This window comes from Mesoplodon densirostris, chromosome 1, assembly GCF_025265405.1.
Source record: "Mesoplodon densirostris isolate mMesDen1 chromosome 1, mMesDen1 primary haplotype, whole genome shotgun sequence".
Lineage (NCBI taxonomy): Eukaryota > Metazoa > Chordata > Mammalia > Artiodactyla > Ziphiidae > Mesoplodon > Mesoplodon densirostris.
Genome location: NC_082661.1, coordinates 14,194,115 through 14,213,737, shown reverse-complemented (window position 1 = coordinate 14,213,737; position 19,623 = coordinate 14,194,115). Strand labels below are relative to the sequence as shown.

The window sequence follows — 19,623 nt, the reverse complement described above, 5'->3', positions numbered from 1 at the left end:
TGAATTTTCTCCTTACACTTCACTAATTTCAAAATAGCTGAACTAAATTCAATCTGTGCTATCTACCACTCCAGCAACAGTAAACAAAAGGAATCTTTTTTTTTTTTTTTTTTTTGCCGTACGAGGGCCTCTCACTGTTGTGGCCTCTCCCGTTGCGGAGCACAGGCTCCGGACGCGCAGGATCAGCGGCCATGGCTCACGGGCCTAGCCGCTCCGCGGCATGTGGGATCTTCCCGGACCGGGGCATGAACCCATGTCCCCTGCATCGGCAGGCGGACTCTCAACCACTGCACCACCAGGGAAGACCAGGAATCATATTTTGCTGCAAACATTTACTTAAATTCTTACCATGTCAAGAGTCTGCAATTCTAGTTCTGATTAAAATCCAAAGTTAAATACTGAGAACTAATAACCTTTCCAAATATTAAAATAGATGAGGCATAATCTTTGTAAACTTTCCAAAAATAATATTGTACTTAATAATAGTGAGAACAAAATAAAATTTTCAGTGTATTATAAAAATAATTATCGGGCTTCCCTGGTGGCGCAGTGGTTGAGAGTCCGCCTGCCAACGCAGGGGACATGGGTTCATGCCCCGGTCCGGGAAGATCCCACATGCCGCGGAGCGACTGGGCCCGTGAGCCATGGCCGCTGAGCCTGCGCGTCCGGAGCCTGTGCTCCGCAACGGGAGAGGCCACAACAGTGAGAGGCCCTCGTACCGCAAAAAAAAAAAAAAAAAAAAAAAAAATTATCACAATGAAATTGGCTATGGATGAATGGCTCTTAACTTCAGCCTCAGCAACTTTCACAGAACTAAAAGCTTTGAATTATTTACTTGCTTGACCAAATAACTAAGGTAGCGAGACTGTGTAGTCAGCAACCACATTCATCCTTAGTAATAAGTATGAGTATAATCTAATATGCATGAAAAGCTATTGTGTGAAAAGAACAATGAGTGTGCACACCACACCAGATGCGCTATTTAGTAGATACTGATGTCTGCATGAAATAGCTGTACTAAGAAAACAACACAGTCATTTTTCAAAACAGAGATTCTTATAGCCAGCTACTAAACAGAAATAATATCTTCCCCATTATTGCTACTTAAGATTTTACAGCAAAGAAAACAATAGTCACTTATAATTACAGATTATATAGGAGGATATGGAGTTGATCCTGGCAGAAACACCATTTCTAAACATACGTAGGTTACAAATACCTATTCAACTGGCACATACCTCACCAATGAAACAAGTACACATAACAGGTACTTAATACAAAAGAATAAACTCAACTAAAACATCTTTACTATGTTTGCTAATCAGCATTTTTGTTCTAAGTACATATCACGAAGAATTATGCTGGAGAGTGGGAAATTGTGTAGCCTTTTTTTTTTTAAATCAAAGTTATGCAAATCAGAGCATGGACAGTCCAGTAATCCACCTACCATATCATCAGCTCCATTCTCCCTACAATACATGAAGAATTTATGGGCATAAAGACCCAATGTGCTGATTAGAGAAGAAATACATGTTCTAAAGCATTCTGCTGGTTTCAGGAAAACTGGTAATTATGCACCAAACCAGTGAAAATAAGTTTTATTGTTATTCAATATCAGTCCAAGGGAACGATGATAATCTGCAGTTTATCAATATTGGACCTTTCCTAAGAATGTGAAATTAAAACCCAAGGCTTCTGGAGTGTCAGAGAAGGTTGCAAACACATTTGTGTTTTGTCTTTGTTTGTGTGTGGGAATGACAGGAGGAGAGATGGTGTCAGTAAGGTGCCTGACAGACCTTGAAGTCAGCACTATGAACTGTTGGAAACCTCAATCAGCATCATTCGAGTGCGTGTGCGTGCCTGTGTGTGTGTGCCTGTGTATGTGTAGGGGAGAAGGCATTCCTCTTCAATACTGATTTTACAGTCAGAACTGGGTTATATATCATCATTCTGTGTTTATAACGACAATCTTCAACCATTAAAAAAAAGGTTAATATGTTCTATACATTCTATTTAAAGAAATTCAATTAACAGGTATTCTTTAGACAGACTAACTTCTAAATCCCAGGACTTCAGTTACAAGGCTGAGTTCATTTTGTGAAAATTTATTAACTGTATACTTATGATTTGGGCAGTTTCTGTATATACACACAGAAACATACACACACACACTGTGTCAGTAAAGAGTCTGTGCAAAAAAAAAATTCTGCGTTTAACAGGCTAGTGTACTTTTTTATATAGGATAGTCAAAAAGTGATACGGAAGCAAGGAACTGAAAAGTGAAAGGGTGAGCTCTTTGGCTATCTGGGGGAAAAATATTCTTGGAGAAGGACTAGCAAAGGCCTTGTGATGGGTGCAAGCTTGGAATGTGAAACACCCAGGAAGCCAGAAAAGAGTAAGTGAGAGGAAGAGTTATAGAAAACAAGAGTTACAGAAAATAAGGTATGGCCGAAAGTGGAGTAAATCAGTAAATGACTTAGACCAATGCATAGTGCCTGGAGAAATGTCTATGTTACACCTACAAACCAATTTTCAGGGTCACATTTATATTATACTCCCCACTTTATTATTAAGGAGAAAAGGATGGGGAGATGGGGAGGGGAAGATGGAGAGGGAGGGACAGAGGAAGAGACAGGCACCTCCTCAGCATATAAGAGGCTTGTATTTGCGTGTTTGAGCACAGAGCTGGGTGTACAACTCAAACTTAACGCTTCGGTATATCAGAGGAATGAAATTAAAACGGAGAGGAGTACATTTATTCAGCAGGTATCATATGTGACATTTATTATCTCCAATTAGATAGATATTATTTCCATTTCCATTTTACAAATCTGGAAACTGAGACTAAGAGAAGATAAGGCCTTTTGTCCAAGGCCTTTTTGCACAGTAGAGCGCTGAATTCAGGTATACGTTAATTCAAAATTCTATCTACTGGAATAGACAATTTAAGCACTTCGGTATAGCTTCAACCAAAAGAATGAAATAATTCCATGGTATTGCCAGTCTCTGCGTAGTACCTGCAGTTCTACTCATTTGAAGGTAAATATTTAACACTTACACCTCATTTTTCCCTAGTACAAATACAGTAAGTATATGGTTTTATGGGAGCCCTAGCAATCTGGCAAGAGAGATTTCGAAACTACTCTGTAAAACTTCTGCTAATGACCCAGTAGGTGCTTTATGACTTTCCAATGAAGTGCGAAGTGCTCTCATGCCATGGCCAAAGTGTTGGTAGGTCCTATGACTCTAAAAAGGAACAAAGGTATTTAACGGCACTTGTTTCCTGGTGACACTGTTCTGAGGAAACGGAGAATGTGAAGGGAAGAAATGCTGGGTCAGTATTTAACTTCTAAAGTAGATATTTAGTGGTAGAAACTAACTAACTTGTTCGTATTGAACAACTGATTCAGAAAGTCTCAGCCTACTATAGGGAATCTTACTAAGAGAAAAAAAAAGAGGGGCTTCCCTGGTGGCACAGTGGTTGAGAGTCCGCCTGCCGATGCAGGGGACACGGGTTCGTGCCCCGGTCCGGGAAGATTCCACATGCCGCGGAGCGGCTGGGCCCGTGAGCCTGCGCGTCCGGAGCCTGTGCTCCGCAACGGGAGAGGCCACGACAGTGAGAGGCCCGCGTACCGCAAAAAAAAAAAAGAGACAGGTTATACTTTCTTGGATAGTGAGAGGTTTTTTAGAAATGCCTGAGCTGGGGCTTCCCTGGTGGTGTAGTGATTAAGAATCCGCCTGCCAATGCAGGGTACACAGGTTTGAGCCCCAGGTGGGCAAGATCCCACATGCTGCAGAGCAACTAAGCCCGTGCGCCACAACTACTGAGCCTGCGCTCTAGAGCCCGTGCTGCACAACAAGAGAAGCCACCGCAATGAAAAGTCTGCGCACCGCTACGAAGAGTAGCCCCCGCTCGCCGCAACTAGAGAAAGCCTGTGCGCAGCAAGGAGGACTCAACGCAGCCAAAAATTAATTAATTAATTAATTAATTAAAAAAAAAAAAGAAAAATGCCGGAGCCATTGAAGGCACACAAGAAGGACAGCAAAAGTATTAAGTGCTTAATATTTGTTTTAGCAGGTTAGTTTTAGTTATATTTATGGAAAGTTGTATCCTTCTGTCTGTGTTTACTATGCAACAGGGAGTTAAGGACCCCAGACAGGTTTCCAGGGGACTAAAAATTCCATGAAATTAAATTGTTTATGCATTTTTCTGCAGAGAATATCCACAGTTTTCATTAGCTTTCCAAAAAGGACCCTCAAAAAAAGGTTTAAAAGTACCTTTCAAAATATATGCGTACACGTTCCTTTTTTGTACACACTTAACATAGTTTTTTTGTTTTTTAGGGTTTTCTGTTTAAGGGTTTAGAGCAGGAATTAGCAAATCATTTTTTATAAAGGGCCAGACAGGAAATATTTTAGAATCTGTGGGTGCATACGGTCTGTTGCACATTCTTCTTCTTCTTCTTCCTCTCTTTTTTTTGGAACAACTTTAAATGTAAAGTTAAAAAATGTAAAAGCCATTCTTAATTTGTGGGCCTAACACCAGCTTGTTTGCAAACTCCTGGTTTATTCAGAGTAACCATTGATACATCTCTGCAAAAGTAACACAGCATGGCTTTGGGAGTCCAGGACTTTTTTTAAAAGGACTTTGAGAAAGTCACTAACCCCCTCAAAGTCTCAAGTTTCCACATCTTTGTAAAAATGAGATACTGACCTCTCCTACACAGTTCCTTTAACTATTAAGAGAGATAGCAAGTGTATGGAACTGCACACACATTGCCTGGCATATAGCTAGCAAACTGATTTTATTACCTGTGCCTCTATCTCATATGATAAATTAGTAATATTTATAAGTCAATACTAAGTTTTTGGTCAGGCATGCTCCTCCAATGCAATCTACTTTATAATGATCTGCTTTGGCTACTACTTCTAGTAACAAAGTGAGGCTTTCCCAGAAGCCAACAGACCTGTACCCCACTGATTAGAATCCAACAGTTCCCTCATAATTACTCTTCTCCTTTCAATATGTAAATCAAATTTCTAGAGCAAAGATTTAGTGTTCAATATATTATTTTCCATCTGAAGTGTTTTAAATGCCTAAATCATAGTAATTCAAAACAGCTTAAGAAAACCCAACTTGCAAGAAGTTATTAAAACCAACACTAAACTGGAGCATACTTAGGTGTACCAAGGAACCTAAGGTCACAAAATATTATACAACACAAAGTAATCAAGTATTTGCCTAGCAGAGACACTGATCTCTCCTCTGTTTCTCACAAAACTGAAGGTCTTAAATGTATCCAAATGTCATTATAATGAGCTTTAATTGTTCATTGTTTTCCCCTGGAAGACTAACCAGCTTGAAAGCATGAACTCTGTTTTAACCATTTTTTATCACCGTACTCTCACACACCAGGAGGTATGGTAATCTTCAGGAAAAATAGTTACTGAAAATAAGTGTCTACTTTCAAAATGACAACTATCTAAGATAATGATCTTACAATTCCATTTATATAGAGATACTCATCTGAGCAGGAGTACAAGAAAAAGCATAACAGATAAAAAATTAGCAAACACATGACATCATTACTCCAGAACAGCTAGCGTGATACCCCAACGTCCTTGTCTCCACTCTCCCAAAGTATCAAAGGTGAGTTATATTTCCTACTAACATTAGTAAGTAAAACTATGATTCCTATAATCACTAAGGAATTTTAGCCGCTATTTTAAAGTATTTTCCAGCCTAAGCAAAGATACCTTTTAGAAGTTGTCTATATATAGAAAGAAAAGTATGAAAGCGTAAGTGAATAAACACAGCACATTACACTTAACTTTACAAATGATTTTGTCAGGTTTCAGCGAATTTACTTTGAAAGTTTTTAAGAAGACATCGATTACTATCTTTACCTCAAATAATGAGTAAAATTTTAAATGTTATAATTAACATTAAGAATAAATATTTTTCTTCCTCATCTCAGAAGACCAAGGAAGAAATAACACAATTACAAGCCACATTATAGAGTATGAGGCTTTCCAGACCAAGCCTAATTTAGTTCTCTGAAATTAATGGTATATTTAGAGAAGATATAGTTAAAGATGCTAAAAGACCCTGTCTAGCTAAATACAGTCCTGTCCTCGCCTCCTCAATCTCCAGTCACTAAGAATACGTGAAAGTTTTCTACAAATACATATTGGAATATTTTCAAGAGTAAAAGAACAAAACAGTTATGACAAAACAGTCATGTTCAGAAGACACTCCGTAAACCTGAAAAGTGAAGTTTCCCCCAAATATTTGTTCCATACTCATTCATTAAATTCAAATGGTGTCAATAAGTAGATTCACCCTTATTTGTAAGTCAGAGAAGTAAACACTTATATATAGTTAATTAATGACCCAAACCTTGCACTAAAGCAAAAGTCCACCAAACTCAAGGTAAAAGCAGCCACTGTCTACTTACTATCACTGTACTGCAGAGAAACGAAAAATGTTTCAAGGGATTTTTAAAAGATTCCTAACAGAATGATTTTTTTAACATTCAACATTATAATGATAATGTCTTTTATAAAATAAAGTTGCTCAGTGAAAGTCTCTTCAAAGATATAATGTTTAAAGAGGGATAGAAATCATCACCCTCTACTATCCAGCTGTTAACTAACTCTTCCCATTTTCAATGAAGAGCAACAGTAACGCTCCTCATTTAGTAAGCATCAAAAGTTTATATTGCCAGGCCAGGCAAGTACCATCAGTAAATGTAGCAAGTGGGTGGGAACTACAAGCTACACGTTAAGAGGTTCCTGCAGCTGCTACTAGACTCCATCTCTCCATCTTATTATTGCTAGGACAGATGCAGGCCTAGTGCTACCAGATCTTCCAAATTTTCCTAAAAAAGGCCAGAAATCCAAATCATGCGAAATTTTCCATTTTTAAATGTTGGCAATTAAGAAATAAGAAAACCACAGTGCAGGCCAAATTCATAGTACCTACAAACTGAATCTGGCCTTTCAGTATGCAACGACTGCTAACTACACAGCAATAATACCCAAGGAACAGAAGCATCAGTAAGAATCTCAAATGTCTGACTCCCAAACCCTAAACTCCTCAGGACTGTTACTCAGATTTCATGTTGAAGATGGATTCTCCGTGTAGTCAAGAACACTGGTGGTAATCCTTCTCTCTTGAAGACTAATTTTTGACTAATAATAATTTTTTAAAAACTACGGCTTTTACTATTTTAAAGTATACATTTTAAGAAAAAAAATCAAAACAATGAACACTGAGGTGGTGAAATCAGAATATTAGTAAAGTTAATAAAATTAAAATTATAATATGTAGAAAATGTATACTTATTAAAAAATACTATAATGCTTTACAAACTGTGTTAGTTGGGTAAACGTCTATCAGCTGGGTCCCCAGAAAGCAAGCAATCACTTGAGCTCCCTTCTCATCTCTTTATGAGACATCAGGAATGGGTAGTCCTGATGGGCCACTTTTACTTTAGCAACATGAAAATAAAAAACAAATGAAGAGGGGCAAGAGGTGACAACAATGTTAAGTGGCAAGGTATTTCTGTTTTATAATAATTTCAAGGGCCAAAAGATCCTAAGACTCAATACAACTTTCTTTACTGCTTTAGCTCTAAGTAGATTAGATAGCTAAAAAGGATAAACTAGCAAGACCTTCTATTTAGAAATAAAATCTGCTGGATTAAAAAAGAAATGCTACGTGGGGCAGCACCCAAAGATTTAACCTTATGATTTAACCTTAAAAGGATCGTTTCTCAAAATTTCCAGAAAAATTTTTTTAGGAAAAAAAAAAAAAGCTTTATAGTCATACTCAGAGTTCTCAGTTAATTTGGAAGGCTACCCCCACATATATTATTTTGATGACATACTTAAAAAAAATCCTTAAGAACAACACAGAAGAGTTTAAGGAAAAAGGGCAGCTTGGCTTTATCAGAACTTGACAGCTGTGTGATTTTAAGCAAGTTATTTAACTACTCTGGGCACTATCCCCTGATCTATAGAAAAGGATAAACCATAGCTACTTTAATTTTCATGATGAGAATTGTGATACATCTTAAATGTATTTTAATTCATTCTCTTAGCTGAAACTTGAATCTGTACCACAACATCAGTACTTTAAAATATTCCTGGCAGAACAGCTACACACAGGTGAGAGAACTCAACACTTCTTGAAGCAGCCCTTTTCATCCTCACACTTCTATCATTTTCTTTTCCTAAACTATAATCAACTTCCTAGTTACTTCAACCCCATCAACCACATTCTAGTTTAAATCTTATTAAGTAGAGCTAATTCAATTCTCACTAAACTCCAACCTCCACAAGGATTGAGCCTGTTCAGTATTGAAACCCCAGCACCTAGAACAATGATAAGCACACAGCAGGTGTACGGTAAATATTTACAGATTGAGTGATATGTTCCATACAGTATTTACTCACTGACCACTGAAATGCCTTCGAATATAAAGAGCACAAGTGTGTATACTTCTGGAGGTGATCATTTAATGTTTAAGGTTTAAAAGTTGAAATATCATACGTAACCAAACACAGGCATGCTATGTGTTTAAAAACCCCTTTGGATACAGTAAATAAAAGCAATTTTGCTACATTTTAAATGATGATGCTATTCAATGATACAGATCATAAAGTTCCTTCAAAGCAATAAACCTATTAATGGCTCCATAACTTCTAATCATAATTTCCTTCAGATTTAACGAATTCCAAGTCTACATTAAAAAAAAAAACCACCTCAAAATGACATGTACCCTCACTACCACTGGCTATCCTGCAAATAACCCCCAAATAATAACTTAGTCAAGTTTTATCACCTGAAAGTTACCCAGAAAACATCAGAATTGAAATTGTGATAGAATTATCAAAATCCCTAACAACTTTCTCTCATGACTTTCTTAGCCACACACTGCTATAAACACCTCACTGCTTAAACACTAGAACTCATTTATAATTTAGTCACTTATATTCCAGAGCTGAAAGAGTAGGTTTCATAAAGTTATGTTCTACTTCACAGAACAGGAAATCAAACAGTGGATGACCAGTTCACCATCCTCTGCAAATCTATGGAAATATTTCCATTATAAATTTCTCCTGCCACCTGACGGTTTTAAGCTGTCACTCTGTGCTATTAGCATAAACAAAACACAATTACTAAGGTAAATCTGCCACATAACACAAGTCAATACTCCATCCCAAACCCAAACATCAAATATTCCTGAATTCTTTGGGTCACTGATGCTTGAAACTGTGGTAGAAAATCAGCGATCTAGAAACATGTAACTTCCACTACAGGAAACTAGGTAAGGCAAATACCAGATGGACATAATTTTATAGTAAAGAACAAAATCTAAAAGGGTCAGACATTTTAATGAACACAAAATTAAAGGAGGACAGAAAGTAAAATTAAAAATGCATCTGTTTTGGATGAAATAGCCATACATGACCCTTTCAACACCGACAAGCCTTCCCAGACCAAAGTGGATGAAGCCTCTAGTCCTACAAAACTTCCTTTCCCCTTCCACTTCTATGATATTAAAAGAAAAAAAAAAACCCAAACCCTTGTACCTTAATCAAAATAGTATACTACAGAAAATCAAACCGCCAGATACAGAGACCTTAAAACAGTTAACATCACTACCAATCTTTAAAATACTATCTGCAGGGCCATTTCGGGTACTGTGGGAGGAACTCAGAGCCAGGAAGAGCTGAAACGTGAGAGGCAGTCTGGGTCCCCCAAAGGGCAGATGACACGAACACAGAACGTACACAGAACTACCACACGCACAGGCTCCCAACTCGTTTCCAGTTTGCAGCGGAAGAGTATTCCTTTCCAAGACACTCCCTCTACCCGGAAAGTTGCCGAAGCCGCACAGCAAAACGCGCCTGCAGCTGCAAACTACCACAGCCCTGGGCTACGAGCACACTCTTCACGCCTGTCCTTTGCGTCCAGGAACAATGTCTCAACGTGGCCAAGGTGATGCTGCAAAGCTGCCCTCAATGCAGCAACCACGGATAGGAGGAGTTTCGCAACAGTCCCAGAGCCGTCCCGGGGAGGAGGGTGGACTTCCCTTCCATCTTCAGTATGCCGCTTCGACCCATGCCGACAGCACCTTGGCTGCCCAAGAACACACGAAGGGGTTTCTAGCTCCCATTAAGGCCCTTCGGAAGCAAAGAACGTAGGCACTACCTGCCTTTATCTAGGGCCCTGTCCAGGGCTGGGAAGGGCCCTGGGAAGCAGGGACTGCGATTCGGCCGTTGCCCTTGCCACCCACGCAGGCGGCAGCGTGCCTCCGGGCCCGGGGTCCCAGCAGCCAGGCCCCCGCGCCCGGGCGACCCTTCCCCCCACGCCCCCTCTCACCTGATCTTGTAACTCGGGAGGGTGTGCTTGCGCTTGATGACCTTCTTGAGCTGGTTGACGATGATGGAGGTGAGCTGGGGCATGGGCCGCCCTTCGAACTGGGAGCGCACCTCGAAGTCGATCAGCGGGTCCTCCACGAAGGAGAAGAACCAGTGGGTGAAGGGCACGCGGGTGAGGACGAAGCGCAGCCTCCCCACCACCCGGGACAGCTTGACGAACAGGTAGGCGGACTTGCCGAAGACCAAGTCCACGTCGATGGCCAGGTGGAAGCCCCCGCTGTACTCCACCTCCGCCTCGAAGGCCAGCTCCTCGGGGGAGGTGGCGGGCAGCGCCTCCCCCTCAGGAACGTCGGGCTCCCCGGTGGCCGAGGGCACCACGGGCCGGACGAGCCGGATGGTCTTGATGAAGGGCACGGTCTCGCCCAGGAACACGTCCCGCAGGCTCAGCCCCTCCAGCAGGCGCCCGGCCGTCTTGGTCTGCAGCAGCTCCTCGAACTCCACCTTGATCTTCTTGGTGACCCAGCGGCGGGCCAGCGCGGTGTCCCGCAGCTCCCGGAACAGGAACAGGATGGTGGCGTTGAGGAAGTAGCAGGTCTCCCGCGTCGGCGGGGCGGGGGTCTCGGGGGCCGGAGTCGTGCCGCCCTCGGGTGGCCCGCCGGAGGGCTCCTCAGCCCCGCCGCCGCCATAAAGGTACTCTCTCAGGGCCAGGTCCGGCACCGGCTTGATGTAGCGGAAGCCGTCGGCCGCGCGGGCGGCCTCGTCCGGCGGCGGCTCAGGCTGTTTGCGGTAAAGCAGCAGGAACTGGGTGAGCAGCGTGAGGAAGGAGCCCAGCACGGCCGACGCCAGGATCATGAGCAGCAGCCCCATCCCGCCACCGCCTCCGCCCGGAGCGCCCGCGCCCTGGCCCCCGCGCCCACAGCGCCGCTTTCTTCACGCCGCCCTCCCCCCTGCCTCCATCTTGAGGACATCGGGCGGCGGGGTCTGGGCGAGCGGCTCCCTGGGCCTCGTCCAGGGGCTCCGGACGGCGCACTGCAGCACCCCAGCCTGCAACGGCCCGCGCCTCCTCAGAAGCTCCCGGAGGCGGCTGCTGTGGTGGCGGCAGCGGGGGCGGGAGGGAGCGGAACGGCGCCTTCCTCTGGCCGCCGCTCATTGGACAAACGGCGGGTGACGTCAGGAGCGTACTCGCTCCCGGCGGCGTCGCCTGGCAGCCGGCGCCCGGGCACGCGTACGCGGGTCCTTCTTCACCTCTCGGGCGCCCTTCCAACCCCGCCCCCACGCCAACATTCCAGTACCCCGCGATACACGTGGCTGTCACTTCTGAAGCCGCTGCGCGGATCTGGGACCATAACTGGGGCCACCGGTTGGAGGATAAGGAGGCCGGGCGGAGATGTGGCGGCGCGTTCTTGACTCCGGTCATCCCGTTATCTTCTAATGCGCCCATCCCCCCTCATTGGCCGCGGTCCCTGTTACCCCTGCTGCAGTGTGATTCTTCCACTCCCGTCCCTGAGAATGGGCTGGCGGCTTTCCCTGCCGGGCAGCGCCGCAAAACATCTGAGTTGGCAGTTCGGAGACTTCCCAAGCCGAGGACAAGATTACACTGCCTCTGAGACCGCCTTCGCCGATCAACAATCTGACCAGCAGACGCTCTGCGTTCACGGAGGGTGGGCCGTGGGAAGGAGGGACAGAGAAAAAAGGAGTCAGATGCGGACTAACTTTACTACCTAGGCGGATATTCGAGATTTAAACGAGAAGGACATTAAAAAAAAGAGCCGGTTTGAGGAATGATGAGTGGGGTGAACTTGCCAGATGATTGGAAGATGAATAGTCACTGTCAAGCTATCGCGGTGCGTTAAGCCCCTGAGTGTATTACCACATTTAGTTCATTTAAGAGACAGTTATAGTTAGCCACCACCCATTTTACAGATGCAAACACTGGCGCAGAGAGGCAAAGGAAGTTGCCTAAGGTCACACAATGGTGCCTGGTTTTGTCTAAAACTAAACCCTAAGTCCTTGGTCACTACTCAGTACTAGGATACCAAGATTGCTAGAGTTGGAAGGGGGCTTATTGGTTCCATGGTGCACAGGAAGGGGGCGTTAGAAAGGGGGGGTGAGGAAAGACTTCAGGGAATTTTGCACAAGGTAGCACCTTGACCAAAGCCACAGAGTTAATGAAGCCAGGTTGCCCAGCAACAACGTTATCCTCCTGCCATCTGGTTACCTCATAAATGCTTATGTGCTCCAACCACATGGACAACACAAAGATCCACCCCTAATCTCACAAGGGTCAGATATTCCATACCTAAAAGTCAGGTTGGTTCTGGCTGGCCTTAAGGGGCCAGGGCAGGGCTCCTCTTTAGCCCTGGAAGATCCCCAAGCCAGTGACAGTCCTGAGTCTGGGTGATTCTAGAAGAAAAAACAGAATTCTGACCCAACTGGAGGAGGTACAGAACTTTGGAACCAAGCTGTTCTCATCTTACTTACTCATCCCCAGGTGTGAGACCAGAATGGCTCCTTTGTTGCAAAAATGTTAGCCTGCTGAGAGGGCCAGGCTCAAAACCGTATTCCACATCCTATCAAAGTCCAGAGCCCTGCCGGGATATCTGGGAGCTCCAGGCAGCTTCTTTTCTTGTGATCATCTCTGGGCTGCCGTCTCAGTTCTACACTGTTTCAACCCAAATGGGAAATGCAGACCCTTAATATCCACCAAAAACCTTATTTATAATGCTCCTGCACCATTGTAATAAATGTCTCAGAAGCTGGAGGTGGGGTGGAAGATTATCTGAGTAATTTTCAGAGTACTGAGATACAATATCCTCAAACTGTGTATTAATCCATTCTGCATCTTAAAATATTCTTCAAGTACTTCCTTCCCCCACAAGGAAAGTTGGTGATTTTCCTGGGAGTGAGTTCTCAGTCTTACACTCCATCTTGCAGGCTTCTCCCTTTTCTCCCCTCCTCCTACCTCATTAGTAACAGAACTCCCATTTGACATCATGAATGTCAATGCACTGAGATAAAAGACACTTATTCCCCAATCTCCCTTACATCTAGATGTGTCAATGTTACTGGTTTCTGATATGTAAGAAGTTGTGTAGGATCTTCTGGAATCTCTTAAAGGGGACTGACTCAGCTGGAAGCTACACTGTTTTGCTTTCCTCTCTTTGTTCTTCCTTCCAGCTGTCTGGAATGCAGTCATGATTTCTGGGGCTCCAGCAGCTACTTTGGATCTTGAAGTAACTTTGACAATGGAAGCCATATGCTAAAGATGGCAAAGTAGACAGATACGCCTGGATCCCTGATGACTTCTTGGAGCTACCACAGCAGCCCTGGATTTTCTGTTATATTTGGTCAAACCTAATCTTAATTGTTTCATCCAATAACCATCCTTCCCAAGTTGCCCCCTCCTCTATGTTCCCTACCATTCACCCACCTGTCCAAACATTGCTTGCCCTCCTTACTCCCCCTCATTATTTTTTTTTCTCTCTCTTTTTTTTAAGATGTTGGGGGTAGGAGTTTACTAATTTATTTTATTTATTTTTGCTGTGCTGGGTCTTCGTTTCTGTGCGAGGGCTTTCTCTAGTTGTGGCACGCGGGGGCCACTCTTCATCGCGGTGCGCGGGCCTCTCACTATCGCAGCCTCTCTTGTTGCGGAGCACAGGCTCCAGACACGCAGGCTCAGTAGTTGTGGCTCACGGGCCTAGTTGCTCTGCGGCATGTGGGATCCTCCCAGACCAGGGCTCGAACCCGTGTCCCTTGCATTAGCAGGCAGATTCTCAACCACTGCGCCACCAGGGAAGCCCCCCCTCATTATTTAAATTCTATCTCCTTAGTATATCTCAAGTGTGTCCGCACTTCTCTAGCCCTATCACCAGGCCCTTATTTCAGGCCCTCTTCTTTTCTCTTGCAATGACTTTAGTTCTTCATTATCTCCTACCTAGTCACTCTGCCTGTCTTGCCTCCTGTAATCATTCTCCACACTGTTGCTACAATGATCTTTCTCCAGTACAAAACTGATCTTGTCACCTTGTAGCTAAAAGTTCTTCAGTGGCTCCCCACAGCCATATTCATAATAATGGCTATTACACATCAAGAGCATAGTAAATGGGAAGCATTGTGCTAAGCACTTTAGAAGCATTTACACTCCCACAATTGTCCTTTGCGGTAGGTACTATCATCTCCAGTTTATGGATGAGGAAACAGGCACTTAATGCAGATAAATAACCTGCCAAAAGTCACTAAGTTAGTAAGTGGAGGAGTGGAGATTTGAATAAACTCTGTCTAACCCCAAGCCCTCTCATTTTAGGTCAATATTCCTTTAGGATACAGTCCAAACTCATTAGCATCCTTTGTGAGCTTGCCTTTGCTTACACTTCAGCTTCTCTCACTACTCCAGACATAGATTTTGAAGATTTTTTTCCTGTCTTTATTTTTTTAGACCCTTGTTGTTTATCTATTTTATATATAGTAGTGTGTATATGTTAATTCCAAACTCCTAATTTATCTCTCCCCTGCTCCATTATCCCCTTAGGTAACCATGTTTGTTTTCTATGCCTGTGAGTCTATTTCTATTTTGTAAATAAGTTCATTTGCATCATTTTTTTAGATTCCACGTATAAGTGCTATCATATGATATTTGTCTTTGACTTACTTCACTTAGTATGATAATCTTTAGGTCTGTCTATGTTGCAAATGTCATTATTTCATTATTTTTTATGGCTGAGTAATATTCCATTGTATATGTATAACACCTCTTCCTTATCCACTCATCAGTCGATGGATGAAGATCTTATTGATGAATTTGCTTTCGTTAAAGCCAGAAAGTAAAATGATAATAAACGCTGTTTGGGGTACAAACAAAATATTTAAACTTAATGTGAACTTTAATATATCTACTTTTCAAATTTACTATATTTTTTCAACTACTTTAATGTTCTGGAATAAACTGGCCATTAAAAAATATTAAAAGGTATATACAGGGTTTCACATGTTGACTGAAGAAAGACACACAACCTAAAAGTTGCAAGTTATGTTTTATTTGGGAAACTTACTGAGGACTACAGCCTGGGAGACAGCCTCTCAGATAGCTCTGAGGAACTGCTCCAAAGAGGAAAGGGAAGAGCCCAGATGAATAGGAATTTTTGCTGAAGACGAAACAAAACATGTAGTCAAACATTCAAAGATTACTGCTAGTCATGAAGAACAGACATCTCGAGTTAATGATTTTAGTGCTTTTCTGTGTATGGGAAGATGCAAGAGTCTGAGTTCATTGAAGTTATTCCTTAGATATGAATCTTAACTGTCTAGGGCCAGTATCCTGTTTTTCTCCACCCTGAATTTTCCTCAGGGCACACTGTAGGGGTTAGCTGCAGTGCCTGATGACTTGATGGTGGGCAACATTCTGTGTTTACGGAAAGGGCAGGCAACATTTTTTTGTCCACCCACATTTGTCCTTTTGCCTCAGGCTCTGGTATTTCTTGGCCTGGCACTGTCAGATCGTGTCTTTGTTTAAAATCCTGATGTTTTGTTTATCATAGAGAACATATTATTTTTATTTTTTAGATGTTGCATTAAATGTTACTTATCTTGTTGATTGGTTTTTTTGGTGCCCCTTCAAATTTTCTGCCCAAGGAGAGTACCTCACTCACCTCACCCTAATCCTGGCCCTGCTCTTCAGCCATTTGGGACTGTTTGCAGACTCCTAAACACACAATTATCTATCTTACTTCCTTTATTTTTGTCAGTCTTGCCTAGCACATGGTGGGTACTCCATAAATATTTGTGGATGTGAATGAATGTTTTTCCTTCTGACCTTAACCCTTTGGTTCCCCTGCCCATTGTCTGAATAACTCCTACTTGGGTTTTTTTAAGACTGAGCAGAAGGGTCACCTCTACCAGGAAGTTTTCCCTGACTGTTCACACCCCTGTCCCTCCTGACCTCCTCTAAGTCTGGGTTAGGATCTTTTCCATTGTCCTCAGTGCAGTTTGATGTCACCTTGGAAACAGCATTTCTTATCATGTTCTGAGATTCCCTGCTCCTTGCTCGGAATCACGAGTCCACTTGTGAGCTTCTCAAGAGCAAAGACCATGGCTTTTTCATCTCTGTATCCTCAATCCACAGAGCACATACTAGGAAGCATGCTTATAGGGTGAATGGATGGCTGAATGGATGGAGAGATGGAAGAGTGAGATCTGCTTTAAGATATACCTGGTAGCAAATTGCAAGTGGAGTCTGTATGGAGGGAGGGTGAGATTTGTGAAGAAGTTTTGCCAGAATCCAGACAAAAGTTGATCAGGGATTAGACTAAGGCAGTAGGTTGGACTTACGAGACATTGTAGAGGAAAAATCAAGGGAATTGGTTGGAAATTAAGTGGATGGAGAAGAACTCAAAGGCAACTGAGGTTTTATAATTGAGTGAGTAGGGAGATGGGGGCTCCATAAACAAAGACAAGCAACACAGAAGAGCAAGCTGTAGGCCTGTCACCTACACATGGTCATGGACCCAGAGAACAGGGAGCGCAACCATAATCAGATTCTTACTAGATAGATGAGGCCTTAATCAGCATTTATATTCCTCCTAAATTCTTCTCCAAACCATTCCACTTTTCTCTATCCTCTGAAATTGCTTTAGCCTGGGCCATTGTCATCTTTTATCTAAATTCCTGCCACTGCCTTCTTATTGGTCTACCACCTCCAACTTTCCTTTCCTTACTTTATTCACCATTCTCAGCCAAGCCAAATTAAGCTATTCTCTGCTTAAAATCTTTCAACAGCTCTCCATAGGCTTCTGGATGAAGTGCTAATTCCTGAGCACGATCCCTCAGGCTTTCACGATCTAGACCTTGCCTACATCTTCCACTCCATTTCGCAATATGCCCCCACGTGTGGCTGTGCTCCAGGATTCCTAAAGTTCTTGTGATTCCTCCTTGTCCCTTGCTCTTTCTCTTATCTCTAGGGCTTTGCACATGCTACTTCTTCTACCTGAAACTCTTTCCCTCTTCCCTTTGTAGGCAACTGCTACCCTTCAAGTTTAAATACTTATTTCTAGGAGACTGTCCCTGCTCCTAGCCTTAACTTGGCCCCCTGCTAAATACTCATATAACAACCTGTGCTTTCCTGATGCTTGTGACAGAGACTGCTAGTTGCCTATTCACATTACATACAGATGTGATGACTGGAGCCGTCATGGCCATCTGACAATCATGTGGTAACCTTGAGGATAGATGCCACACACTGAACGTAGTTAAACAGAAAGATAGAAGAACCTTGGGACACTAATGACATTGAAGCTGTATACAGCCTTGCAATCCTCACCTCTGGACTTCTTCTACATTTGAGAAACATGTCCTTTAAGCTGTCACGCTAGTACTTCTCAGGTCTCTGTTGCTAGTTGCCAAATGCAATCCTGATAAAAGTTCATCACACCTTTTTGTTATCACTTGTACAATGTGTCTTATAAACCACAGTGTTTCCCAGTCCTCAGCATAAATCTCGGAACATAGAAAGTGCTCAGCTGATATTTATTAAATGAATGAATATATTCACATGACACCCTCTCCACTTTTGGTGAGAAAGAGCTACCCTGTTCTCCTGAAACTTTGGGACCACTCGTTTGAAGGAAGAGGCTAGGGAGGAGGGAGCAGAATGCCCCAGGAGACTGGGAGAAGAGGCACTGCTGTTGGCTGTGTTCCCCTGCAAAGCAGGGGAAGGTAACTGTGGGAGACAATAATAGGCTGCAGCAGCAAGAGGCTTGGAGACTGTGTAAGTCCTTGAGATCTATTGGTGGATCCAAATCTACTGCTGGGAATCGGTATAACTGTTGGGGTCCCAGGCACACTCACCTCTTCTGTATTTATATTCACTCCTTAGGTGATCTAATCCAACTTCATGGCTTCAAATACTATCCATCTGCTGTGCTTCCAAATGTATTTAATCAGTCTGGACCCCTCCTTTGAACTCCTCTAGGAAACCCATATATCCTACAGTCTACTGGACATCTCCATTTGGGTGTAGAATGACTTACTGTGTGCAAAACTGAGCTGATATTCAGCCCCACTGGTTCTCTGGGAAGGCTTCAGTTAATGGTGCCTCTGTTCTTCCAGTTACTAAGACCAAAAGCCTTGTGTTGTCCTTGACACCTTTCTTTTGCTCATATCTATACCTGGTCTGTTGACAAATCCTGTTGGCTCTATCTTCAAAATATATTTGGAATTTTACCACATTCATCATCCTGGTTCAAGCACAAGGTTGGGCCTGGATTTTTGGAATGGACTCTTAACTGGCCTCTCTGCTTCCTCTCTTGCTACCCTGATGTCTATTCAAACACAGATGCCACAATGATTACGGTAAAGGACAAGACTGATTGTGCCACTCATCTGCTCAAAACCACCAGTGGTTCCTGTGGTGGGCAGAATGGTGACCCTTCCAAAGATGTCCACATCCTAATCCCTAGGACCTGTGAGTATGTTGTGTTAGATGACAAAGGGGAATTAATGTTGAAGATAGAATTAAGTTTGCTACTCAGCTCACCTTATGAGAGGGATATTTTTCTGGATTATCCAGTTATGTCCAATGTGATCACAAGAGTCCTTAAAAGTGAAAGAGGGAGGCAGAACAGAAGAAAATCAGAGTGATGTGATGTGAGAATGACTCAGTCCACTATTGCTGGCTTTGAAGCTGGAAGGGGGTTAGGAGCACGAAATGTGGGCAGCCTCCAGAAGCTGGAAAAGACAAAGAGCCTCCAGAAGGAAACACAGCCCTGCCCACACTTTAATTTCAGTCCAGTGAGATGTGCTGGAAGTTGGGCTTTTGACCTCCAGAACTGTAAGAGAATAAACTTGTGTTGTTTTAAGCCATTAAGTTTATGGCAATTTGCTATAACAGCCACAAGAACTAATACAGTTCCCTGTCGCATACAAGGTGAAAGCTGAAGTTCAGCAGTGAAGTCCAAAGTTCCAAATGACCTGGTCCCTGTTAGCTATCATCTCCCACTTTCCACCTTATTCACTCATCAGCCACAGTGCCCTCTTGATCCAGCCATTAATCTACAGCTTTGTAGGGGAATGAATGATTTTGAAACTTCATTTTCCAGAAGAAAGAGAGGAGAGGTGACCTGCCCCTGGTGCCCCAGCAGGGACTGGAACTCAGGACTCCTGCCCAACTACCAGTGGGCTACTAATTCTATGGTACTTAGCTTTTACTTCAGCTTCCTCCCCAAGAAATTCTTGTGGTTA

At 43.0% G+C, this 19,623-nt stretch overlaps 1 protein-coding gene across 1 annotated transcript in view; it reads right to left on the bottom strand.

The window, feature by feature from the left end:
• Positions 1-11,485, bottom strand: part of PDZD8 (PDZ domain containing 8) — an 86,751-nt gene extending 75,266 nt beyond the window's left edge. The window contains exon 1 of the mRNA XM_060099107.1: positions 10,394-11,485. Coding sequence (XP_059955090.1) covers positions 10,394-11,259 — 866 coding nt within the window. The 5' untranslated portion in view covers positions 11,260-11,485. The remainder of the gene's footprint in view (positions 1-10,393) is intronic.
• Positions 11,486-19,623: the final 8,138 nt, after the last annotated feature.